At 43.7% G+C, this 27773-nt stretch overlaps 1 protein-coding gene across 3 annotated transcripts in view; it reads left to right on the top strand.

Annotated features, from left to right (window-relative positions):
* Positions 1-2442: 2442 nt before the first annotated feature.
* Positions 2443-27773, top strand: part of KCNT1 (potassium sodium-activated channel subfamily T member 1) — a 587173-nt gene continuing 561842 nt past the window's right edge. Inside the window, exon 1 of one of the 3 annotated variants that reach the window (XR_012236041.1) lies at positions 2443-3125. Coding sequence is in view for 2 of the 3 variants with exons in the window: in XM_073599682.1 (XP_073455783.1) it covers positions 2965-3125 (161 nt within the window). In the remaining variant the exon portion in view is untranslated. The remainder of the gene's footprint in view (positions 3126-27773) is intronic. The other 2 variants (XM_073599682.1, XM_073599683.1) reach the window with 2 other exon arrangements.

Below are 27773 nucleotides of genomic sequence, written 5' to 3' on the forward strand. Positions count from 1 at the left end.
TGTGATCTGTTGATTGTTATGCCCAGTACACGATCGGATGGAAAATGTTCGATGGGAGCTTTTTGTCGGAAATTCCGACCGTGTGTAGCCTCCATCAGACATTTTCCATCGGATTTTCCGTCACACAAAATTTGAGATGTGGACCTCAAATTTTCCAACAACAAAATCCGTTGTCGAAAATTCTGATCGTGTGTACACAATTCCGATGAACAAATTTTCACGCATGCTCGAAATCAAGCAGAAGAGCCGCACTGGCTATTGAACTTCATTTTTCTTGGGTTGTCGTACATGTTGTACATGACCGCGTTCTTGGCGTTCGCAATTTCTGACCAACTTTGTTTGACCGTGTGTATGCAAGACAAGTTTGAGACAACATCCGCCGGAAAAAATCCATGGATTTTGATGTCGGAATGTCCGATCAATGTCTGATCGTGCGTATGGGGCATAAGGGTGTTTGTCCCCTGAAAGCAGCCAGTACCATAGAGTTCTATTGCTTTTGATTCTCAGTCATTATTATACTGTTGACCTATTTGAGAGATATATGTCTATTGTTCAGCTATATTGTTATTGTTTGTTACCATCTCAAAAATCACCATCACAGTAAAGACTATTTCTGTGTTTAACTTCAACGTGTGTCTTCCGTTGGTGGTATTTGCACTAACATTATTGCCAGGTTTGCCAGAGGCGCTGAGACTGTTCTTGGGTTGAGAGGCAGAGTACGGAAACAATTGATGGGCACAGTGAGGCTGCATTTGATGAGCACAGTGAGGCTGCAATTGATGGGCACAGTGAGGCTGCAATTGATGGGCACAGTGAGGCTGCAATTGACGGGCACAGCAAGGCCGCAACTGACGGGCACAGCGAGGCCGCATTTGACGGGCACAGTGAGGCTGTAATTGACGGGCACACTGAGGCTGCATTTGACGGGCACAGTGAGGCTGCATCTGACGGGCACAGTGAGGCTGCATTTGATGGGCACAGTGAGGCTGCATTTGATGGGCACAGTGAGGCTGCATTTGACGGGCACAGTGAGGCTGGTATTGATGGGTACAGTGAGGCTGCATTTGATGGGAACAGTGAGACTGCAATTAATGGGCACAGTAAGGCTGCATTTGATGGGCACAGTGAGGCTGCAATTGACGGGCACAGCGAGGCTGCATTTGACGGGCACAGCAAGGCTGTAATTGACGGGCACAGCGAGGCTGCAATTGACGGGCACAGCGAGGCTGCAATTGATGGGCACAGCGAGGATGCAATTGACGGGCACAGCGAGGATGCAATTGGTGGGGACAGTGAGGCTGCAATTCATGGGGACAGTGAGGCTGAATTTGATTGGCACAGTGGGGCTGCATTTGATTGGCACAGTGGGGCTGCATTTGATGGTCAAAGTGAGGCTGCATTTGATGTGCACAGTGAGCCTGCATGGGGCTGCATCCAATCTGACAGAGCTTGAGCTATTTTGCAAAGAAGAATAGGCAAAAATATCACTCTCTAGATGTGCAAAGCTGGTAGAGACATCCCCAAAAAGACTTGCAGCTGTAATTGCAGTGAAAAGCTGGTTCTACTCAATACGCAAAAAAAATTGAAAACCATTTATCATTTTCCTTCCACTTCACAATTATGTGCCACTTTGTGTTGGTCTATCACATAAGAGTTTCAATAAAATACATTTATGTTTTTGGTTGTAACATGACAAAATGTGGAAAATTTCAAGGGGTATGAATACTTTTTCAAGGCACTGTATAATACTATGTGACCAGGGTGGGGACATTAGAGTGTAAGTTTCTTTGGTGCGGAAATTGATGTGAATGGCTTAGTGTTCACTACACAGCACAGAATATGTAAGAGCTATATAAATATATAATAACAAAAATAAAAAATATATAGCTTGCGACTGTGGTGGAACATTAACGTCTAGGCTCCTTTGGTGCAGACACTGATGGCTCATTGTTCTATGTACAGCGCTGCAGAAAGTGTCAAACCTATAGAAAGGTCTGATACTGATCTTGTGTGACTGTGATATGGACATTAAGTGTGAGACACACTGCTGCAGAGAATGTTGTGAATACTATAACTCTGTTCTCTGTACAGCATTGTGGAAAATGTAAGAAATGTATAAATGTATAATAATAGTGTGTGACTGTGGTGGATATAAGTGTGAGCTCCTTTTGTGCAGAGACTGATGTGAATGTCTCTACTCTCTGTACAGTGCTGCGGACTATGTCAGAGATATATAAATGCCAAATAACAAAACTGTGTGACTGTGTGGCAATGCTAGAGTGTAAGCTCCTATGATGTAGAGACTAAAGTGAATGGCTTAGTGTTTTTTTGTACAGTGCTGCAGAATATATCAGTACTATATAAATTAATACAATTAAAGAAATAAACTATCCCACCAGGCAGAAACCAGTATATGCAATTCTGGACTGGCCAGGAGGTGGTGCAACAGGACTGGTGAAAATATTAAGACCCCGGTGAGAAGTGGGCAATCAATTCTCAGCGAGAGAGAAAAAAAAAGGAGAAAGCAAGAAATAGCACAGAACGTAACAAAAGAAGAAAAAGTGTAATTCAGAAAGCATCGTCAATGGATAAATGAAACATTGAAGAAGGAAGGGAGAGCCTTGATGTCTTTTGAAGGGTCTTCCACTCAATGGTACATTAACTCCCCAGACCTCCTTGCTGGATATATGTAGACATATCAGCTGTACATGTCAGGCAGGTGATGCTGGAAGGCTGATGTGGGCTTCTCTTCCATTTCCTGGAGCCTGGAATTATTAAAGTGAAGCAGACCGCCTCAGTCCATTTGCAGGACATGAGAGGAGGGGACACTCTACTGGCTTCACTACTGCTCTCATCACTAGAATCAGGGGGGACAAGTTAGAGCCAAGACTCAAACATTTTCTAATTTTGCAATAGCAAACTTGATGCTTTGTCCCTATCCACCAGCTGGAAGTCTCTGCTGGAATGCCATTTGCGGATAAAGAAAGAAGCCTTCAGGGGATTTACAAGTCCACGGTCCACCATCAGCACCAGCATCACCCAGGGGACAAGAGGATGTGCAGCGAGTGCTATACCAACCAGACCTTTGTCTACGATGATGGCAGCACCCAGAAATATACTTCCAGGTAAATTGTCTCTGTATTTGCCCTCAGCGGGGAAGAGGTTAAAGGTTGGGTTTTCACTTTTTTTTTTTATCAGCTTACAAAATAGACCAAAAAGACAAGCTTTTGAAATGTGCTGTTTTCAAGTCATTTGTGACATAAGACAAACAAACCTGTTTGGAAAGCATGCATTTATAGGTGTTGGGTTTGCCTATAAATGGTGTTGCTTTAATTCCAAATTTATTTCCAGATGGTTGTCTTGTCTGAAGGCAAAATGATATCAGCACAAAGTTTGGGTTGATCCATCAAGTGGATTAAAAAATAGATTACATTTTTTTTTAGGTTAAATAGAAAACTGTTACAAAATAAATATAAATTCTGCCATTGTTGACCTCCCCTGAAAATGCTAGTTGAATGGCTGTCTTGTTGACCCCTACACTTCAGTATTTTGAGTCAAGTATGCAAGATCAGGACTTTTGACTTTACTGTTGTGCGAACTTGTTCCAGGTTAGTAACTCAGGAAAAGCTGAGAATAACAGGCAGTCAACTAGAATATTCAGGAAGCTGACCTGACATTGATCATTGACCTGAGAGGCCATTGACCTGACATTGGCCATTGACCTCCATATGTCATGCAGGTAATTAGGTTGTATAAAGTTTCAGGTTCATCAGGTCCAGCCAATAACATTTCTGGTCCAGAGGAGACAAAACATTCGTCACTTGAGTGATTGTGGACACTTTTACCCCACAAGGAAAAAAGCATAAATCTGGACTGTAAAATGCTATTACCTGGATCAAAATATTGTTTTATTATTTATCAGTAATTATACTCAATGATATCAATCATCATAAGCAAATATTCCAGCCCTTTATCGTCCATTAGCACTTTTCCATTAGTACTTCCTGTTCTTGCTGAGAAGAACCTCTTCCTTTATATGTAATGGATTTTCCCTACTTTCTCACACAATAGTACAAATTATTAATTGTGACATTTGTAAAAAAAATTAAATAATAAAAAACATGTTACTGTTTTTTATCACAACTAGACAAGGTAGATGTTTTAAGTCTTCACTACAGTGAAATCTTATTAGACAATGAGCTCTACCTAGGGGAAAAAGCATAGTTAACACTATATTGGCACTGGGTTCCCCAAAAAAACAAGTATGCAACTTTAGTGCTACATATGAAGCCATACAGTATATATTAAATGAACATTGAAACCACTATGAATGGGACATTGTAAAAAATAGGTGGGGTGCAGATAAATGACCATGTAGAATACCCGTTTCTAAGACAGGAGTAGTAGTGCCAAAAGATAACAGCTCCAAGCCAAAAAACTAAAAGTGCTGATATCCTAAAGCTAAATATGAATAATCTGCAGCAGATGGGGTCTACAACAGTACAATCTGTTTTCAACATTTTTGACCTGCAAGCTGTTCTTCACTGACATAAAATCATGTTTCTTAGCGTAAATTAATTTGGAAATTTAGACAACCCACCCATTTAATGGGAATGATGAGTCCTTTGACACCATGATGTCACATTGAAGGTGTGTCCTTGTTCCATCCAAAAAGCAGATACCGATGTGTGGTGTGTGCCATAACAGCCATCTACATCAGTCCAGATTATCATTTCTGTGCACTGTTAGAAAGAAAAACGTTCAATGAACACAATGTTCCTTGTCAGGTACAAAACATATACTAGCATGTTACATTTGCTTAACTGTTGTTGGCCAGCAGCACTGTGGAATATGAATGTAAGCTCCCTGGTGCAGAAACAGATGTAAATGGATCAGTGTTCTCTATACAGTACTGCAAAATATATCAGAGCTAAATAATGTATATAATGTGTGTCTATGGTGGTGACATTAGAGCGTAAGCTCCTCTGGTGCAGAGAATTATGTGAATCAGTCAGTGTTCTCTGTACAGCACTGTGGAATATGTCAGAGCTATATAAAGGTATAATAATATTAGTGTGTGACTGTGGGGGGACATTAGAATCAGAGGCATTGCTAGACCCTGGCATTTTGGGCACTAGGTCTGTAGTCAAGTGTCCCGAGTCTCAGATGTGCAGCCACTACTTCCTAAGGTGGATAGGCTCTTGTCTAGGTGAGCATACATTAGCTAAAAAGGGAGAAATTTTGTCTAAAAGACATAGGCATCCTTGTATTGTTCAACCTCTAGTAATGGGTAGAAAGTGTATTAGTAACTTCCGGTTTGACACTAAAGGCCAAACACTAATGAAGAATGAAGAAGATGGGATACTGTAGAAAAAAGGAAGAAAGAGTAAAGAGAAAGAAAGTAGAAGAGATAGGGTGAAATAAAAAATATGTATGAGTCCTGTTCACTGGGGCACTCAGTTTAGGTATGCTCCATTGTGCCCTGGGTTTTTTTATTTTTTAACTCTAGCAATGCATCTGATCAGAATGTAAGCGCCTCAGGTGCAGCGACTGATGTAATTTGTTTAGTGTTTTCTGTACAGTACTTTGGAATATTCAGAGCTTTATAAATGAATATTCATGAAAATGTTTGACTGTGGTAGAGAGGAGACAGTAGATTTTCAATCAGCTCTAATGCAGAGGTCTTATAAATATTATATAAATAGTAATAATGGCAGAGATAACCCTGCAGTCACTCTGGAGGCTGCCCTCTTGTAATCTGTTCTTTAGGGGACCTAGATCGAACTTGTCAGACCGGCCCAATGAGGACTACAGCACTCTTGTGGTGTGGCATAATGTCAGGGCTAAATACCATTCTCCTCTGACCATTTCTCCACATACACCCTTGTGGGGTAATCCCACCCTATCTCATCTACGTAGTATCTCTGATCCGAGTCTGTGGGCGGCCCGAGTAGTTCGCCTGAAGTACATTATGTCAGATGGGAGACTAATGGGATTTTCCAACCTCAAAGCTAAATATAACCTTTCAAATTTGCCTTTCTATAATTTTATATCTAATCATATGTTTGAAATACACGCTGAACTTCTTGGGTCTCTCTAAAAAAGTTTTGTTTAAGTGCAAAGATGGTCTATACCTGTATCTTCTATGTTGTGTATTGTATGCTGCATTGCTTGTATCTGATTGATCTTTCCCTCAATAAACATTTTCTACTTGTAAAAAAAATAGTGATAATGGTAAAAGCAACAACATTTCAATCTATAACTGTTATAATATCCTTAAAAGATTTTTTACTATAAAATGTTTTCCTTAGGACAGCTGATTACAGATCGAGGTAAAGGGCCAATCACAGCATCCCTTTACTAGATGATCAGCTGTGTCCAATCAGTCGGCTGTCGGCATTCCATTCCTTTCCTTGCGCTAACAGCATGAGGAGAGGAGAGCAGATAACTGGCTTGTGTGAAATGGACATTAAAAAAAATAAAATGTTTTCAATAATTTTAAACATACTTGACATTTGCCAGTCAAAATCTTACAAAATGGGGGTGTGATGGAGGTGTATCTTGTGCCAAACAATTTTGGTCCTAAAAGATGTATTTTCCTAGCTCAAAAAGTTGGAAGGTATGCAAAGTGCAACATTACCTATCAGAGGGCAGCTACCCTAATACCTCCATCCCCAAACCGCTGTAAAGAGGAATAAACATTTAGCTGAAAACAACCTTCATCTCAGGTCCTGCTGCAGCTCACGATTAAATAACAGCAAGTGCACATTAGCCGGCAGAATATTAGCATGCATAAAAAAGGGGATATGCTCCAGAGATAAAACTATAATCCTGCCATTTTATAAAACTCTGGTTAGGCCACATCTGGAGTATTCCGTCCAGTTCTGGTCACCAGTCCTCAGAAGGGATGTGCTGGAGATGGAGAGAGTCCAAGAAAGGGCAACAAAATGAATATGGGGATTGGAGGACCTCAATTAGGAGGAACGACAACAAGCACTAAATTTATTCTCACTGGAGAAGAGACGCTTGAGAGGGAATATCATAGCAATTTACAAATACCTTTTTCTTTTTTTTTTTAAAGATTTTTTATTTGATTTAATGACAAACCAACATACAAAAAGAAAGAAAACTTTGGTTGTTCATTGATATGCATCTACAAGTATTACATTTTTTCAATCAATAACAAAAGGGCAATGCACTAACAGATATGATTAGAAATTGTAGAGGTATAAAAGTAGATCATGTTAGCATCGCGAGTTGCATAGAGCAACCGTGGGAATCAGTATATTAAGGCACATCACACGACCAAGAGTTTTGGGAAACGCATTCACTCTGGGGCAAGGGTCAGAGGACTAGCTATCCATCTGTCCCAGATTTTTTTTGGAATGTCTTGTTCCATTTCCGGAGTTCAAAGGTGGTTAGGGGTTCAAGGTTATTGACTATGTAGGTAGACAAAGGTGTCTGCACCATGACTCCAAGATACCTAAAGGAGAACACAACCTGTGATCGTGAGTCCGGGTGAATCTGGGAGGCCACAGAAGTGTCCAAGGGAAAAAGATTTGACTTATCCCAATTCACCTGGAATCCAGAGTAGTTGCCAAAGGTGTTAATTTTGGAGAGCAATGTGTGGCAGGATTCGTGAGTGTCAGCCAGGTATACCCGGGTTATCATCCGCGCACAGCGAAACTCGTTCCTCTATAGTGCAATGGGAAAACCCTTAATTAAGGGGGAGGAGCAAATTCGTACTGCAAGTGGCTCCATAGCCACGGCACAGAGGAGAGGTGATAATGGACACCCCTGCCTTGTGCCCCTGGTAATTGGGAAAGGATCGGTTACATGCGAGTTGACTCGAGAGGTATAGAGGAGTTTTATCCAAGCTATCATCCGGGGGCCAAAGCCATACAGCTGTAATACCTGATAGAGATAAGGCCATTCCACACTATCAAAGGCTTTGCAGGTGTCTAGGGATACGATAGCACGGGTAGGGGAACAGTCATGTGGGTATTTTAACATCCACATTAATAAGGGATATCGGGCAATATGAATCACACTTAAGAGGGTCTTTGCGAGGTTTTAATAGCAGTATGATCAGAGCTTCCCGCATGGAGGGGGGGTTCCGATATCCAGGGCCTTGTTATATGTATGTAAGAGAAATGGGCATATTAGTTCCTTGAACTGGGCATACCATTCGGCCGGAAAACCATCCAGGCCTGGTGTTTTATGTGTTGGTAATTGCGAGATGGCAGCAGCGATCTCGTCAACCGAGATAGGTGCCTCCAACTCATCTTTCCCTTCAGGCGATAGGGAGGGGAGAGATATGTCAGCCAGGTAATCTTTTAGTTGGGCTTCAGTGTAATCAACTTTAGATGTGTAAAGGTTTTTGTAAAAGTTTAGGAAAGTCTCCATGATATCCTCTGGGGTATCACTAGTCTGGCCCTGCGTAGTTAGGATACGTGGGATAGAAATAGGAGGGCGGTTGGGTCTGGTCAGGTATGCCAGGAGGCAACCAGCTTTATTACTATGCTCAAATACTTTCTGGGTGTGCAACATGCGTCTTTGTGTATGATCTAACAAACGGAGTTCGTACTCCCTGTGGTTTTCCAGCTATGTATTTCTCGTGTCAGAATCAGGGTTAGTAACATAGGCAGATTCTGCTGTTAACATGGCTGTTTCTAATTTCTCAGGGCGATGTCTATTATTTTTGCGTATATCACCAGTGATAGACATAAAGGTACCCCTCAGTGTGGTTTTAAAGGCCTCCCACACTGTAGATGAATCCACTGTACCCAGGTTATCTTTCCAGTAGCCCACAATGCCCTTTCTACGTTATCCCTGCACCACCTCATCCTCCAGCCAGTAAGAATTCAAGCGCCAAATAGTAGGGCCCGAGTCTGGGAGGAGGAGGTCCACAGAGATCGGGGCGTGATCTGAGACCCCTCTGGGCAAGTAGGACACTGCAGACACAATGGGAAGGGTGTCTCTCGTGGCAAATGCCAGGTCAATCCGAGACATGGTGCGGAAAGAGTCTGAGTGGCAGGAGTATTGACAAACATCCGGATGTTTCCAGCGCTATACCTCCGTGAGACCATAAACCGCTGCCCAGTCCACAAAGGAGGGGGAGGGTCTACCACCACCCCCCAGGTGGTCCCTAGTCGGGTCTAAGATGGCATTGAAGTCGCCCACATAAAGTAGGGGGCCTGATTTACAAATACCATAATGGTGATCCCAGCATAGGAGAAAAGCTATTCAGTCTCAGGGAGTGTAAGAGGACATGGGGCCACACAATGAGATTGGACAAGAGGTTTAACCTAAAGCTGCGCAGGGGGTTTTTCACTGTCAGGGCAATAAGGATTTGGAACTCTCTTCCACAATTGGTGGTGTCAGCAAGGTAGTATTGATATTTTGGACGTGAACACAACATACAGGAATATGGGAAATTATTACTGACACACCTACACCGATACAGATTGAACTGACCTTACTTACTATGTAACTATGTAAGCTGCCCTGTCATTGATGATCTCCTTTTAAAAAAACAGTTCCCTGACTGTAAGAGTTTCAGTGGTAATATATTCAGCGTGGAACTGATAAGGTAAGTATAACATTTTAAAAGGTATGGTAATAACTCGGGCTAGGAATAAGGATGAGGTTAAGGTTGGGGTTACGGTTAAATGTTCAAGGTTAAAGTTATGAATCTGGAGGTTGTTAGGTTAATTTTAGGGGTTAACATTAAAGGGGGGGTGGGGTTAACCAAGAGTTGTGCAAGCATAGGCTTGGACTCTTAACATAAAAAATGGAGCAAATGCTGCTGCTAATTGACAAAAGGTTCTGCTCACAATCTGCACACTGCTACAGTATATACCCTTTCTAGCAAACTTTGCACATAAAATAGGGATTTTTTTCTTCAAATACATTGCAATATATGTTTAAGCTGGCCAACTGAACCAAATGAATCCCTCTCTGGCCAGTCCCTACTCTGCTTCGAAAAATACATATGCTCCAGTGGATATAGTGCTTATATGGGACAAATAGACACAAGCTGTATGTAGCACTGCCCCCTGGGGGGTTGCTTAGAATTGCATGTTCATCTGCATCACTTTGACCCTGTGAACTTTCCAGGCCTCCTGACAGTCTAGGTTAAGACATGTTGTATGTACCATGTCACACACCGACACAATGCAGATTGATTAGCTCTCTCTGGATTTACTCGTTCAAAGGGAGAGTCAGGTAACAGGGTATTAGTCAGCGAAGTCCTGGGTAAACAGCCAAAACTCAGTTGAAAAGGTCCACTGAGGTAATTAAATAAAAACTTGGAATCACAGATATAAAATAGCAATGCACATAGGAACAGGCAATAAATTAATGAATATCTAAGGAAAGCTACTAATTGCTGTCTGTCCATACTATCACTGCAAAATGGGGAATCCCAGGCTGGCCTATTATACTTTTAATCCTAATGAGAGACTGGGTATTCTAGATCTTAGGGTGTGTCCCTTTAAATATCAATAGGATAACAATATCCAGGATGCAAGGGCTTGCAATGATCTTCACAGGCAAGTTGGAGCTCATAGAACAAGAATCCTAAGCCCCGGTTCACACATATTAAGCCGCCTGACAAGTCGCATCCCGTTCTGTACTACGGAACCATTCTAATAGGAGCGACGCAAGTCGCTCCGACTTAGAAAAAGGTTCCTGTACTATTTTTGGGGCGACTTCAGGCAACTTGCATTGACTTCTATACAGAAGTCGTTTTGCAAGTCTCCGCTGAAGTCGTGTGCAGGTTGCCTCTGTGAGTCGGCCTGCAAGTCGTACCGTCCCTGTGTGAACCGGCAGTAAGTGTGGCACGGTGATATGTAATCAAAGCAAAACAGCTGTGCCTGGCTAGTAGTAATCCATAGGCTGCTTTCACACTGAGGCGCTTTACAGGTGCTATAGCGCTAAAAATAGTGCCTGCAAAGCGCAGCAGAGCTCTGTGGGCGCTTTTGACCCTTTTTCGCTAGCGGCTGAAAAGCGCCACAAAAACGATCGTAAAGCGCTGTTATTTTGCCGCCGATGCCCGCCCGCCCCAGTGTGAAAGTGCTCTTAGAGTAATTCCAGGTGTGAGATGTCTATATACAGTGTTCTGTGAGACAGGATAAGGCAGAGATTGTATTGGCGGACGAATGCCCTCTCACCAAACTGAAGAACAGAGTAGGAACCTCCTGAAGAGCGATCCAAGTCGATGTGTCAGTTTGCAGAACGGGCGGAGATACCAGATCGGCTGCTGGGACCGTGAGTCCTCTGATCCAGGGGATTACAGCGATGCTGCGGTGATGCCCCCTGGTGTAGAAAGCGGTGTTGGACCCGCCCGGGTCGGAGCTGGGCTCGCAGTGTTACCACGTAGTAGGCCCTCTCGAACAGCAGCGGAGAGGTGTTTACTTGATGGGCCCCGGGGAGCAAAAGAACTTGGGCCTAGTCTGCTGACACTTTTAAAGCCTTTCCCAGAGTTCCTTCTTTGGAGCAGATGGCATGCTGGGATGTGTAGTCCAGGGATAGTTCTGCAGAACCAGGATGCCTGTTTAGGAGGCTACAGTCCCCACATTGCTCTCTGCTGGACTCAGGAAGATGATGCAAGTAATTTCAAGCCCAGCACTAGAGGAACACGGAGACGGTCTAAGAAGGGAGAGGGTAAGTCTGCAGTGCCAGATAACTACACTCCGTTTTGGTGCCATAACCCCAAGGGTTCTTGCTGCTGAGAGCTAATGCAGAGCAAAACAAGTATACAGCAAGTAAAACCAGGACATCTGATTAGCACACTTATTGCAGATCAGTGACTCTGAGGATTTGCATAACAGTTTGGTAACTAGCATTTTCAGAAGCAGAGATTAGTAATAACAAGTCTCCTCTAACAATTGGTAGGAAACAGAATAGAAAAAGTGCAGATAATCGCAGGTGATTATTAATTAGATGTCCCAGCATACCCCCAATAGGACCTCGTGGGACTTGCAGGAGGGCCCCAAGTCCCTAGACTGTGTATAAAGTAGCCTTTTATAACAAGCATCACTAAATGGCAGACCACAGCCAGACAGCCATGGTCCCACCATTTAGCTGATGGTTCTTCCCCCAGCTTCCACCGCTGTCATTATCACAGCAGAGCGTAGAGCTGAAGGCAGAACAGTTCTGGACAAAGAGCAGAAGCGATGGCTTTCGGAGTTAACTTTTCAAGTTAACCAGCCTGCAATTGGTTGCTAGGATGCAGGGCAGTCCAAGCAACCAATCATCAATTTGTTAATTGGAAAAGTCCCTGCTCCCACCCTCCGTCAAAAACTGCTCTGCCTCCAGCTCTCTGCTCTGCTTTACACCTGTGTAAAGGTAGGAGAGTGAAGGGGCAGGGCTGTGGGGTCTGTGATGTGAATTGGGGAGGCAGAGCTGCAGGGGGGGGCTGTGATGTGAAGTGGAGGGGGCTGTGAAGGGGGAGCAGAGGAAACCACTGTGGGGGCATAGGGGGTAGAGGGCACCGCTGTGGGGGGGTGAAGTGAAGGGGGCAGAGGAAACTACTGCAGAGGGGTGATGTGAAGGGGGACAAAGGATACCATTATGGGGGTATGGGGGGGTGAAGTGAAGGGTGGCAGAGGCACTACTGTGGGGGGGGGGGATAGGACTGTGAAGGGGGCAGAGGACACTGCTGTGGGGATGATGTGAAGAGGGGGCAGAGGACACTACTGTAGGGGAAGATATGAAGGGGGGCAGAGGACACCATGTGAGGGGGTGATATGAAGGGGTGATGTGAAGGGGGGCAGAGAACATCACGGGGGTGATGTGAAGGGGAGCAGAGAATACTACTGTGGGGGGTGATGTGAAGGGAGGGAGAGGACACAACGTGAGGGGGCAATGTGAAGGGGGATAGAGAACACTACTGTGAAGGGGTGATGTGAAGGGGGGCAGAGAACATTACTGGTGGGTGATGTGAAGGGGAGCAGAGAACACTACTGTGGGGGTGATGCAAAGGAAGGGATAGGACATCGCTTTTGGGGGATGATAGAAAGAGGGGGAAGAGGACACTACTGTCAGGGGGGGGATATATGAAGTGCCGCCTGGGTCCCATGGACCCACCAGGACCCATGGTAGGACCGGCCCTGGGGGCAGTGAACATCACGGGGGGGTGATGTGAGGGGGAGCAGAGAACACTACAGTGAGGGGAGGGAGAGGACACTGCTATGGGGGGATGATGTAAAGGAGGTGACGGAGGAAATTGCTGTGGAAGGGAGATTGTGATATGCAGGGGAGCTGAGAATTTTAGAACATGCAATTCGGACCTCTGGTGGAAGGAAATTTTTGTGACCGGACCTCCATGAATTTTAATTCAATACCCATGCTTTATAGCAACAAACTCCTCTGCTCCTTCAGCCTGGCAATTTAGACTCTCAACAGCTGTAAAATCAGCAGTAATTCTGTCGCAGGTCATGTGGCCACTGTCAAGCGCATCAAACAACATTCTCGTTGCCCCCTATTGGGATGCATAATGCAGTGTAAGGAGGCCCAGCAGGACACATTTCAACATGCCCTCGAGGGGAATACAAAATACATAGAAAACAAAAACAGTTAATGATAAGCAGAAAGTAGCTGCTCTACTCCTGGAGGGAAGGGAATTAGTGTGTTGATAAAAATCATATCGTCAGCACAATAAAAAATGATCTCTCTAGTGACACTTTGCCAGGTCCTCAAAGAGGATTGAAAATAATGAGCTGGCAGCTGAGTGGGGGGGACAAGGTTGTAGTGATGTCGGCATGGCCGGCTGGTGCTAAACATTGCATTGCATTGAGTTTTTTTTAGAACCTCAATCTGTACTTGTTAATTCGATATATAAATGTCTGAGAAAATCCCCCTGAATCCTGCAATTTGCTTAGCAAAAATGGGTCCATTTTACTTACAGTTAAAGGAGTACTAAAGTCACACTTATTACATTTAGCACTTGTTGTCCACCAAGGTACATTTATAAATGCCATGGTAGACAAGTGGTTAAAGAATAACTCAGCTTCTTTTGAAAAAAAAAATTCCCTCTGGGTGATCTATGTACATTGCAGGGATTTTAACCACTTCCCAACCGATGACGGCTACAGGGCGGTGGCATAACTCTGGGAGGGCGTACAGTGACGTCCTCCCAGAATCCTGCTCTCGCGCGCACCCTGGGGCGTGCACCTGAGAACATCCGTGACCGCCGGGTCCTCTGGATAGCGGCCGTTTACCACGTGATCGCTCCGTCAAAAGCGATCACTTGTAAACAAACCGGCGTCATGTCATGTCATGACGCCTGTTCCTCTCTCCCCTCTGGTAAAGTGTGAGAGGAGAGGGGGAGAGATTGAATGGCAGCAGCGCTGTGGGCTGGATCTGTAGTGCCCACAGCACTGCTCTGTGACAATTGCAGCCACATCAGCCATCCATCCATCTATGCTCAGCCATCCCTCCATGCTCAGCCATACTCTGTAATACCCTGCAATACTCTGCAATACCCCGCAATACTCTGCAATACCCCGCAATACTCTGCAATACCCCGCAATACCCTGCAATACCCTGCAATACTCTGCAATACTCTGCAATACCCTGCAATACCCTGCCATACCCTGCCATACTCTGCCATACTCTGCAATACCCTGCCATACCCTGCAATACCCTGCAATACTCTGCAATACCCCGCAATACTCTGCAATACCCCGCAATACCCTGCAATACCCTGCAATACTCTGCAATACCCTGCAATACCCTGCAATACCCTGCAATACTCTAAAATACCCTGCAATACCCTGCAATACTGTGCAATACCCCGCAATACTCTGCAATACTCTGCAATACCCTGCAATACCCTGCCATACCCTGCCATACTCTGCCATACTCTGCAATACCCTGCCATACCCTGCAATACCCTGCAATACTCTGCAATACTCTGCAATATCCGGCTATACTCTGCCATACTCTGCCATACCCTGTAATACCCTGCAATACTCTGAAATACCCTGCCATACCCTGCAATACTCTGCAATACTCTGCAGTACTCCGCAGTACTCCGCAATACCCTACAATACTCTGCAATACCCTGCAATACTTTTCAATACCCTGAGATACTCTGCAATACCCTGCCATACTCTGCCATACCCTGCCATACCCTGCCATACTCTGCAATACTCTGCAATACCCTGCCATATCCTGCAATACTCTGCAATATCCTGCCATACTCTGCAATACCCTGCAATACTCTGCAATACCCCGCAATACCCTGCAATACCCTGCAATACTCTGCAATACCCTGCAATACCCTGCAATACCCTGCAATACCCTGCAATACTGTGCAATACCCCGCAATACTCTGCAATACTCTGCAATACCCTGCAATACCCTGCCATACCCTGCCATACTCTGCCATACTCTGCAATACCCTGCCATACCCTGCAATACCCTGCAATACCCTGCCATACCCTGCAATACTCTGCAATACTCTGCAATATCCGGCTATACTCTGCCATACTCTGCCATACCCTGTAATACCCTGCAATACTCTGAAATACCCTGCCATACCCTGCAATACCCTGCAATACTCTGCAATACTCTGCAGTACTCCGCAGTACTCCGCAATACCCTACAATACTCTGCAATACCCTGCAATACTTTTCAATACCCTGAGATACTCTGCAATACCCTGCCATACTCTGCCATACCCTGCCATACCCTGCCATACCCTGCCATACTCTGCAATACTCTGCAATACCCTGCCATATCCTGCAATACTCTGCAATATCCTGCCATACTCTGCAATACCCTGCAATACTCTGCAATACCCTGCCATACCCTGCCATATCTTGCAATACCCTGCCATACTATGCAATAGCCCTCCATACTCTGCCATACCCAGCCATACTCTGCAATACCCAGCCATACTTTGCAATACTCGGTGATACCCAGCCATACTCTGCCATACCCAGCCATACCCAGTCATACTCAGTGATACCCTGCAATACCCTGCCATACTCAGCCATACCCAGCCATGCTCAGCCATGCTCAGCCATACTCGGCCATGCTCCGCCATACTCGGCCATGCTCAGCCATACTCAGCTGTACTCGGCCTCTGTATGTGGCCAGGCTGTGGAAGTCTTACACATATGGTATCGCCGTACTCAGGAGGAGTATGAGAATCAATTTTGGGCTGTCATTTTTGGTATGTACATGCTATGTGTTAGAAATATTGTATAAATGGACAACTTTGTGTTAAAAAAATGCGTTTTAACCACTTCCCGCCGGCCTTCATATGATGTCCTTGAATTTGTGTGGGGATGTGTGGGGCAGCTACAAGCATCATTTAGATATCAGCCTTTTCAGCCAGCGATTCCCTACACCATAAGAACAATCATAGCAGCTGTTCCACTGCTTGATCGTTCTTACGGGAGGAGACAGGGGACGTCCCCCCCACCGCCCTCCGATGCTTCTACAGACTCACCACTACGATCGAAGCCAGGATCGTTTTTTTTTATTTATTTATTTCAGGCTTCCCAGCCTAGAGGTGAGATATGGGGTCTTATTGACCCCATATCTCACTGTAAAGAGGACCTGTCATGCCATATTCCTATTAGAAGTGATGTTTACATTCCTTGTAATAGGAATAAAAGTGATCAAAAAATGTATTTTTTGGAAAAAAGTGTCAAACTAAAATAAATAAAGTAAAATGAACAATAAAAAAAAAAAAAAATGTTTTAAAGCGCCCCTGTCCCCGTGTGCTCGCATGCAGAAGCGAACGTATACGTAAGTCCCGCCCACATATGAAAACGGTGTTCAAACCATGTGAGGTACCGGTGCGAACGTTAGAGTGAGAGCAATAATTTTGGCCCTAGACCTAGACCTCCTCTGTAACTCAAAACATGTAACCAGTAAAAAATTTTATAGCGTCGCCTATGGGGATTTTTAAGTAGCGAAGTTTGGCGCAATTCCATGAGCGTGTGCAATTTTGAAGGGTGACATGTTAGGTATCTATTTACTCGGCATAACTTCATCTTTCACATTATGCAAAAACATTGGGCTAACTTTACTGTTTTGTTTTTTTTTAAAGCACAAAACTGTTTTTTTTTTTAAAAAACACGTTCGAAAAATTGCTGCGCAAATACCGTGCGAGATAAAAAGTTGCAACGACCGTCATTGTATTCTCTATGGTCTTTGCTAAAAAACATATTTAATGTTTTGGGGTTCTATGTAATTTTCTAGCAAGTAAATGATGATTTTTACATGTAGGAGAGAAATGTCAGAATTGGCCTGGGTGCTCCAGAATGCCTGAAGGTGCTCCCTGCATGTTGGGCCTCTGTATGTGGCTACGCTGTGTAAAAGTCTCACACGCGTGGTATCGCTGTAATAGCAGAATGTGTTTTGGTGTAATTTGTGGTATGCATATGCTGTGTATGAGAAATAACCTGCTAATATGACAATTTTGTGAAAAAAAAAAGAAAAAAAAAATCTTGATTTTGCAAAGAATTGTTTGAAAAAATGACAACTTCTAAAAACTCACCATGCATCTTTCTAAATACCTTGGAATGTCTTCTTTCCAAAAAGGGGTCATTTGGGGGGTATTTCTACTTTTCTGGTATGTTAGGGTCTCAAGAAATTAGATAGGCCGTCAGTACTTCAGATGTGATCAATTTTCAGATATTGGCACCATAGCTTGTGGACTCTATAACTTTCACAAAGACCAAATAATATACACCAATTTGTACTTACTTTTACCAAAGATATGTAGCAGTATAAATTTTGGCCAAAATTTATGAAGAAAAATTAATAATTTGCTAAATTTTATAACAGAAACAAAGAAAAATTCATTTTTTTACAGAATTTTCAGTCTTTTTTTTTTTATAGCGCAAAAAATAAAAAACCCAACGGTGATTAAATACCATCAAAAGAAAGCTCTATTTGTGTGGAAAATTCTGAAGAAAAAACTGTTTGCCTGTGTCCATGCGCACAGTGAATGTGAAGTGAATGAGAGTGAATTTATAAAGAACAATCAGCTGCTGCACTAGTGGCGGCTGGTGCTCAAAATTTTGAGGGGGGCGCAAACAAACTGAAAAATTCTGAAAAAAAAACCCATCAAATGCAGCCAATGTGCCATCAAACGCAGCCACTGTGCCCATCAAACGCTGCCACTGTGCCCAAACGCTGCCACTGTGCCCAAACGCTGCCACTATGCCATCAAACGTTGCCACTGTGCCCATTAAATGCTCCCACTGTGCCATCAAATGCTGCCACTGTGCCCATCAAATGCTCCCACTGTGCCATCAAATGCTCCCACTGTGCCATGAAATGCTGCCACTGGGCCCATCAAATGCTCCCACTGTGCCCATCAAATGCTCCCACTGTGTCATGAAATGCTCCCACTGTGCCATGAAATGCTCCCACTGTGCCATGAAATGCTGCCACTGTTCTCATCAAATGCTCCCACTGTGCCCATCGGATGCTGCCACTGGGCCCTCGCCCGCTGCCTGCGGTGTCCTCCATGCTCCTCCATGTCCTCGATGTCTTCTCCCATTTTCTCCTCCTGTCCTCTCCTATGATTGGACGCCTCATAGGCATCCAATCGCAGTGCCTGTGGTTTCAGCCAATCAGGTGACGGGTAACAGACCCGAGCACCTGATTGGCAGAGAGGTGGTTCAGTGTTAGGAAAGCGCATATTTATTCGCTTTTCTAACACAGCTGGGTGAACTGCGAGCGCTCACTGTTTACCTTTTTTTGACGCCTATTAGAGCCTATGGCTCTAATCATACACAAAAAACAACAGATGCCAATGCTCAGGAAGCAGGTATAACGGATAGCAACAATAGGAGTGATAAAAACAGGATCTAAAAATGGATATAAAATATAAAAAGTCCAGGGATAAGGGTAAAATGTCCAATAATTTGGAGATAGTGTATCTTGAAGGATGATGATGATGATAATGTAGGATGGAGTCTTGGTTAACAAGCACTAAGGGCCAGCTTTTCTCAAGAGTGAAGCCAACTAAGGATATCAACATAGAAAAAAACACAGAAAAGCGCCTCCAAAGGCAATATTTAATGTGCAATATAATAAAAGTATCCAACACTTACATCTAGGTAATGACAGGTATGCTCGTGGGAGGTTGAAATCTCCTTGGGTTATTTCCAGCATCTAAAGCGAGTCCTGAGCAATCATTGAGTCCAGGCTGCGAGAGCCGCAAGGAGCCAGAGAGAAAGCCAGCTAATCCCTTGGAGGAGATGATGATAATCAGCTTGTGGAGCGACGATTCTGGGCGTGTGACGTCAGCGGGATTGGGGAAACCACAACGCGTTTCAGAGCATGAGCGAGCCTCGTACAGACCTGCGCGCTCCTTTCTCAAGTGTACAGGGGAAAGGAAAGGGCGAGATTTAAATTCTCTGCCCAGAGAGAACACCAGCTGGCTTATTGCTTGATGGATATACTGAACAGCCAATAGTATCATTGAACTATGCAGTAAGGATGGAGATAACAATTAAGCAGAATCCAAATATCGTTACTATAAACTTAATAATGGTTAAAAAATGATATATATATATATATATATATACACACACACACACACAATGAATGCTCGATAAAATTTGTGACTAAAATAAATAAAAATAAATATGAATTTAATTATAAAAATTAATGATATGAATTAATAATTCAGAACAGCTATTAGGTAGATGGGGCAAGGGTCAATTGATTTATAAACGTATAGCTCACACACAGGTACATAGGTTAAATTAGAAGAACAATATACAGAGGGTGGATCAAACTGATATATCCTATCAGAGTGATCCAAATGAATATAAGTAATAATATAATATAATAAAAAATATATAAAATACAGTAGATTATATAATGAGGGGTAACTTGGATAGTGGTAGAGAAGACGCTTTTTAATTATATTATCGTATTATACCTGTTAGTAGACAATCTATGATTAAATAAATGAATAATGTATTTGAATAGAAATCAATCAATAGATTCTAGTAAAAAATTATTATTATGAATAAATATGGGGGAGGGGATTCCAAGTGTGGTAAATTTATATACACACACGCGCACAAAGTCGCTGTATCTATAGGGGAAGGATAAAGTATAAGAGAAGACTGTAGATATGTGAAAGATTACTAACATTACAATTAAAATTAAAGTAATAATAATAAAAATAATGATTAACAATCAAAAAATGAATGATTAATAATTAAAAGGGTTATATAATAGTGCTTACTTCCAATTCCTCGTTAAGCCCATTAGACACAAGGGTGTCTAGAGCAGTAGTCATCAACCCTGTCCTCAGGGCCCGCTAACAGGCCAGGTTTGAAAGATAACTGAAATACATGTGTAGTGCCAGGCAGAAATCACTCTGTGATGGAAAATCTCAGCAGAGGTAAAAAAAAGGTTTTAATCCTTCTCTACTTGATCCAAAACAACAAAAAAGTTTTTGCTTTGGATAGATTTTAAGATGTCAGCTCTGATTATGAGTACCTTTTCATTTCTAAATACCAGTACTCACAGACAGAAGTCTGAAACTATTTGTGTCTGTCAGGTTTCTCTTCTGGACAACTTTTTTAATTTAAATTTTCAAATCAGTGCCATCTCTATGTAGTGTTCCCTCTGTCCCACTTCCCCAGGGGCAGAGCCCCCAGCACAGGGTCAATAAGGCTGGACCCTAGAACTCTGCACACTGCTGCAAGGCCTCAAAACAATAACAGGCTCTCTGGCCACCTACTGGACACACCTCTCCAGGGATTGGCTGTTCCATAATTATTCACAATGCCTGTTCTGCTTGCCCTCCCACTATACTTCTAGAAATCTCCAAAAGACAGGGGAAAGTAGCAGAACAGCAGCCTTTGAGACATTGAACAGCCCAAAGCAATCAAACCCTGCTCCACTGATTACAGAGGCGCTAACTACAGTAAATTTGCCTAGCAGCCTACTCTAAACCAGGAGGGTGCTACATCAATGTCTGATGCTCTTCCCTAAAAGTAGATCTTAAGCCAAAAGTTTTTTGAAGATGGGAAATTCAGAAACCCTGTCAGGGTTATATTATTGTTTATGTTCCCACTGGGGGAGATTTGCCCTCTCTATTAGCCCTGGTGACCACAGTTACTGGAGTAAAAAATAATGGAAAAACTTTACAGTAATCAACGAAAGAGGAAATCTTCTAATGGGGACACATGTTCCAGTGACAACCATCTAACAGGGAAATTTCCTTTGGGGAAATTCTCTCTCGCTTCCTGTTGTGTCTCCAGACAGATAAAAAGATTAGGGAAAACTTCCCGATGGCTCATAGACAGCAAAAGAAAACTGTCTGGAGTTTTAACCGTTTCCTACTGTAAGTTATACTTTAGCCCCTACATAGACTAATTGCCTTTACTGATGGTTACGATAATCACATGAGCCTATCCAACATTCTGTATCAAGAAATAAAAATAAGTATTGTTTTGGACATCTTTTCAGTATACTAGATAGTCAGTCTGTGCCAAAGACCCGTTAGTTATTCAATGCCAGCATTGGCTGGTGACTTGTTTACGAATGTCCAGCTCAGCACCGAGGAACTCAATCCAATTCACTGTCCTTGCAGGAGGCAGAAAGATATCCCTGACAGTTGCACATTCTCGCAGCTTGGCAGGTTCTCTTCAGTAAACAGACCTCCCTCGTTGGCTGGTCACCATGCTGTGCTGGAGCTTTTAACGCAGATGGACAAACCAGTTCAAGAACAGAGGACTTTTCAATTCCCGAGCACAGCACCAAGCTTTGATCCTTAACAAAACAGCACGTGACAAGCCCACGTTCCAGATCTTGAAAAAATATTGTCTCTTGCAAGAGTGTCTTGTATATATGTGTATATATATATATATATATATATATATATATATATATATATAAAAATATGTGTTTTTTAAATTGCAAATTCTTGGAAACCAAAACAGGACTCTTATTTACAAAGATATTGTTGCAGAACAACAGCATGAAATAGGCACTGCTTTGGAGATTTCTAGGGGATCTTTTTTTATTTCTTTTTGCTACGTCATGCTTTTTTTCTCAGGTCACTTAAAGGGGTTGTAAAGATGTTTTTTTTTTTTTTTTAAAATAACAAACATGTTATACTTACCTTCACTGTGCAGCTCGTTCTGCACAGAGTGGCCCCGAACCTGGTCTTCTGGGGTCCCTCGGCGGCTGCTTCAGCTCCTCCCCGCAAGCATTTACCACCTTCATGCGAGCTCCCTCGCACGGTGGTGAGTGCTTGCGGGCGCGCTCCCGTGATACAGCCGGCGGCTATAGCCGCTCGCTGTATCACTCGGCCCCGCCCCCCGGCGCGCCGCGTCATCGGATGTGATTGACAGCAGCGCGAGCCAATGGCTGCGCTGCTTTCAATCCATCCACTGCAGCCAATCAGCGACCAGGCTGAGCTGCAATGAAGCTGACGAGGACGAGGAGCGAAGATTCGAGGCGTCAGGTAAGTAAAACGGGGGGGCTGGGGGCGGCGGTACTGTCAAAAGTTTTTTCACCTTAATGCATAGAATGCATTAAGGTGAAAAAATTTTTACCTTTACAACCCCTTTAAAGCAGTATCAAACCCAAAACCAAACATTTTTTCTATTGCAGTCAAGTGTTGATGTGATGGCTGCATTCAGTTTTTTTTTAAGTTTCCTTTCTTCTATTTTCACCTTGTGATTTGGCCAGTAAGTCTGTTGTTTTTCAAAAGAACATGTAAGAGGGTGCAGCGCGGTGCGGATGCAATAGCACTCACAGTCCGAATGCAATCGAAAGAAAAGTAAAGCAAAAACAGTTTACAGCAAATCCTATGGGAAGACAGCCCAACTGGGAACACTAACGAATTCCAACAGCTTGTAGAGAAGCAGTTTTCAGCCAAGTGATTGCTCCTGTTAGGGGGGACAGAATGCAGCCTGGCTGTTTCCTGCCCAAGCGGGGAGAAGTTGCAAACCCTGCACTTTCCGTCCTCATCTGGAACCTTTCCCTGCCACTAGTACTGTCCCTGACAGATGGGGTACCTGTCCCTACACTAATCACTCGCAATTGCACGCCAACACCTGGGGAGCAGGGACTCAAAAAGACTCTGCTGACCCAAGATGGCTGCCAAGGGTCAACCGGAACGCTGACTTCAAGAACCAGGAAACCATAGAGAAACCGAGTTTCCTCTGACTTCCTCTCCAGGCTGTGATGCTGCTTGGGCTCTGATCAGGCGCCACCTACAGTGGAGGAAGCAGACTGCACCTGTCTACAAACAATCTTGCAGATTAATCAGATACAGGAATGAAACAAACCATTTAACACTGACAGGAGTGCTGACAATGATTCATTTTATTTCTTTATGTAAAACCTTTATCCCAAAAGGAAAAAAACAGTTTGCTGTAACTGATTATAAAGTATTAGCTGGAAACTGGCTTCAACTTGTAAGTTTATCTAAATCTACTAGAACATATAAACACTCCTCTCCCCCCAGACTGACAAAGTTGCTGTCCAAATGTGCCCTCTGTACTCCTTCATCCAGAGTGGGGGCACTCTAATATAAGAGGAAAAAAAGCCTAAAAAAATTAAAATGAATGCTCCTGAACCCCCCCCCACACACACCGGCCACCTCCCCCCACCTGGGGGCTGAGTAGCATTGTAGCGCGTTGTGAGCGCCACATCAAAAGATGGGTGTGACAAAATTGCACAGTGGGGAAAATTGATAAATAAAACCAAGAACCTGTAACTGTCAGAAACCATGAAATCAGACCGAGATAGAAGTACAGTTAAATCACACTTGTTTAATAATAAAAGTAAAAAGAACAAACGTAGTCAAAACATAGCCAAAGTTCAGTAACCAGAATGGATAGTCAGCCAAGCCAGAAGTCAGGGATCAATGTAGTGGAACAGCAAGAGGGATCTGGAGCCAGAAGGGATGTCAGCAAAGCAAGTCTTTAAACAGGAACGCAGGGGAATGTCTCTGTGATGTTGACCAAGGCGAAGGCAGAGATCATCTGGGCTGAACGGCTTAAGTAGGCAGGACTAACGAGCAGGATATCATCAACAGCTGAGTAACTGTGGAGAGATAGGAGCTGGCAATTAGCCGACAGCTGAGCGGCCAGCTCTGAGAAGGAAGGGCTGAGCCCAGCCCTGACAGTAACAAAGGCAGGTTTCGGGAGTATGCTACATACATAATGCAGCATTCAGGAGTGTGCTATTCAGAGAATGAAGGGTTCAGGAGTGTGCTACATACAGAGTTCAGGGTTCAGGAGTGTGCTACATACAGAGTGCAGGGTTCAGGCATGCGCTACATACAGAGTGCAGGGTTCAGGAGTGTGCTACATACAGAGTGCAGGGTTCAGGAATGTGCTACATACAGAGTGCAGGGTTCAGGGATTCAGGAGTGCAGATCTCACAGGCCAGTTTACAGTGAGAAATGACTGCGCCCCCAGTACACAATTATACCCCTGCTGAATGACATACTCTTGATCAATCTAAACATCTTCCCCAGTGAAAAATTTTCCCTAAAAAAAAAGCAACACGCATCAGTCACCTCTGCAACCTGTGGCAGCCTGCGGCAGCCTGTATATTAGGGGCGCACAGGCACCGCCCCCCTATCCATGTATCCGTTCCCCTAATCTACATGCAGGGCGGTGGACGCATGGATTCCAATTTTTTTTTTTGAAGCACGTGATTAGAGCCAGAGGCTCTAATAGACTTTTAAAAAAGGGTGGGCTCGGGGCGCAGAGCATTGCGCCCTGAGCCCACCCAGTTGTGTGATGATAGCGAATAAATATTTTGTATTGTTACACTGATCCTCCTCCCGGCCAATCTTGAGACCCATCACCTTATTAGCTGAAAGGACAGGCAATCCTATTGGACGGCTGGGAGGAGGAGGGAGGAGATGCACAGAGGAAGCCACCGTGATGCAGAAGAGGAGACACGATGGAAGCTGCTGCCTGTAGGAGCGCTGCCTGCCCATGACCTATGTGGGATAAGTGCAGGGCTGAATGACCGACCGCCTGCCCTTGCGGAGGAGGGGGTGTGTGCGCGGGTAACCCAACCGGCCGACCAGGGGTGGTTGTTTACTGCCCCTTCCCAAAAAAAGAAAAAAAACTACCAGCTGCCATTGTCTGCAAGACTCATCCACAGCTCACCTCTGCAATCCTTGTGCTGGGTTCTGTGGGAGCTGCTCGGAAGGGTGTGCTGTCACTTGCAAGCACAGAGGAAGGGCTTCTGTGTTCACAAGTGACAGGTGATAGTAGATAGTGGTGAGCTCAGATTCAGTGCCAGAGGTGGCAGACCTTTGTTCCGCCACCTTTTGCCTGCAAAAAGGCCTGTATGTGTGGATGATCAGTTTAACACTTCCATGTAATAATACCTCTCTACCGGACAATGCCCTCTCTTCCACTCCTCCACACTTTTCCTCTCCTGAAGGACAGCACCATCATTGTTCAGGCATTATCCAGGGTCGGTGTCTGCTTCCTTGAATGTCGGCTTAGAGATGACACACTCATGTGAATTCTGGAGCCCCTGCAGTTCTTGGCAGTTTTTTTTATAAATATCTGATCAGCCCTTCATAGCTCCTAACTGTCCCTGATTTTGAGGGACTGTCCCTGATGTGGAGCAATGTCCCTCTGTCCCTCTTTCCCCCTCATTTGTCCCTCCTTTTGGTCTGATCTATCTAGTTGTATCAGGTTGAAAATTCCGCCCGTGTGTATGCGCCATTACTTAGAGACTTGCTACAAAGTTACAATATAAAGTTTAAGCGATCAGTGGGGGAGAGGAGACTGAGAAAATGCTTTCTCCAGCCTGCAGCAGAGTGGGGAGTACTTTACAGTCTAGGCAAAGTCACTGAATTGAGCTCAATTACACTTTTTTTTTTTGATAAAAGACAAAACATTTTCTTAAAAAAATGATGCTGTTTCTGTATATTGGGAGAGGTCGGGAATTCATTCCCGCAGATTTGTAAAGTAACATTTTACCCAGTGACAAAGCACCTGTTCACACCAGAATCACACAGGAATGCGCTCCGCATTCCTCTGCCTTCCCCTGCAGTGCAATTTGACAGTCTATTCACTTGAATGGGCTGAAAATTGCTCCAGAACACATAAAAGGTAATGCAAGCATTGCTTATAAAAAATGCGCCACACCAAATCACATGGTGCTGCAAACGCACTGCCTTTGTAATCTGCATTTGGAGTGTCCCTAACAATGTAACGAAGCCCGCAGTGCGTTTTGAAAGTGGTGCAGGAAACACGCACAGAATGTGTCTTTCCAGCACTGCGTTTTGGTTTGAACCGGTCCTGAAGGCAAAAAGCAAAATGTAACTGTGAATGTAATGTAAGGATTTGCATGTAACTTCAGCTGCCTATTTCTTTAAGGACTGCTATGGAGTTGTCACAGAAGGTAACTTCTGCTTTTTATCATGATATGCTCATATTGAAGTGCTGTGACAGGTTTCCTTTAATCTGAATAATGTATGATATTATACAAGCAGCGTCTGCAGGCTTTGGCATTACTTCTGGAGGGAATAACAGCCTCTGACCACATGATTAAGTGCTGTACAGTCCATCCATTTATTTGCTAAAATAGATAGACAATGTTTCTCAGACATATTTAATGATTTTTGGCGATTCTTTACTTTTAAAATATAATCGCGTCCTTGTAATTAGACCAGGGATATTTAATATTTCAGCAGAGCTTGCTTGCACTGAGACAGAATAAAATCACTGATGGCCAGCACAGCATGTATATAAAATGAGCAAGTAGGATCGGCCCTGCATACAAATCAACACATCAATGTTAATGACATTAAAGGGGGACTCAAGTAGACTCCAACTCACCTTTGGCAGCAACCAAGGTAGGTTCACAAACCCGCAAGCTACAGGAAACATACAGGTCAGAGAGCTCCAAACCGACTTTTCTAAAGACAATGTAAACCAAAATTCCCAATTTAACCACTTACAGACCGGAAGATTTTCCCCCTTAATGACCAGGCCATTTTTTGCAATACGGCACTGCGTCGCTTTAACTGACAATTGCACGGTCGTGCCATGCTGTACCCAAACAAAATTTACTTCTTTTTTCCCCCACAAATAGAGCTTTCTTTTGGTGGTATTTGATCACCTCTGCGTTTTTTATTTTTTGGGCTATAAACAAAAAAGGAGCGACAATTTTGAAAAAAAAACACAATATTTTTTACTTTTTTGCTATAATAAATATCCAAAAAAAAAAAATTCTTCATCAGTTTAGGCCAATATGTATTCTTCTACATATTTTTGGTAAAAAAAAAATACAATAGGCATATTATTGATTCATAATATTGATTGGTTTGCGCAAAAGTTATAGCGTCTACAAAATAGGGGATATATTTATGACATTTTTATTATAATTTTTTTTTTTTTTTTCTTAGTAATGGTGGTGATCAGCGATTTTTAGCGGAACTGCGACATTGCTGCGGACAGATTGGACACTTTTTTGGGACCATTGACATTTATACAGCGATCTCTGCTATTAAAATTCACTAATTACTGTATAAATGTCACTGACAGCGGGGTTAAGTGTGTTCCCTGGGAGGTGTTTATAACTGGGGGGGGCGGTGTACTGACTGGAGGAGGAAAGAGATCGCTGTTCCTAATCACTAAGAACAGACGATCTCTCTCTCCTCCCCTGTCAGAACGGGGATCTGTCTATTCACATTGACAGATCCCCATTCTGGCTCTCTTTCTCGCAATCGCGTGTGGCCGGCGGACATCGTGACTGCCAGCCACGCACATCAGGTCCTCCGT

Source organism: Aquarana catesbeiana, linkage group LG09, assembly GCF_042186555.1.
Source record: "Aquarana catesbeiana isolate 2022-GZ linkage group LG09, ASM4218655v1, whole genome shotgun sequence".
In the NCBI taxonomy this organism is placed as follows: Eukaryota; Metazoa; Chordata; class Amphibia; order Anura; family Ranidae; genus Aquarana; species Aquarana catesbeiana.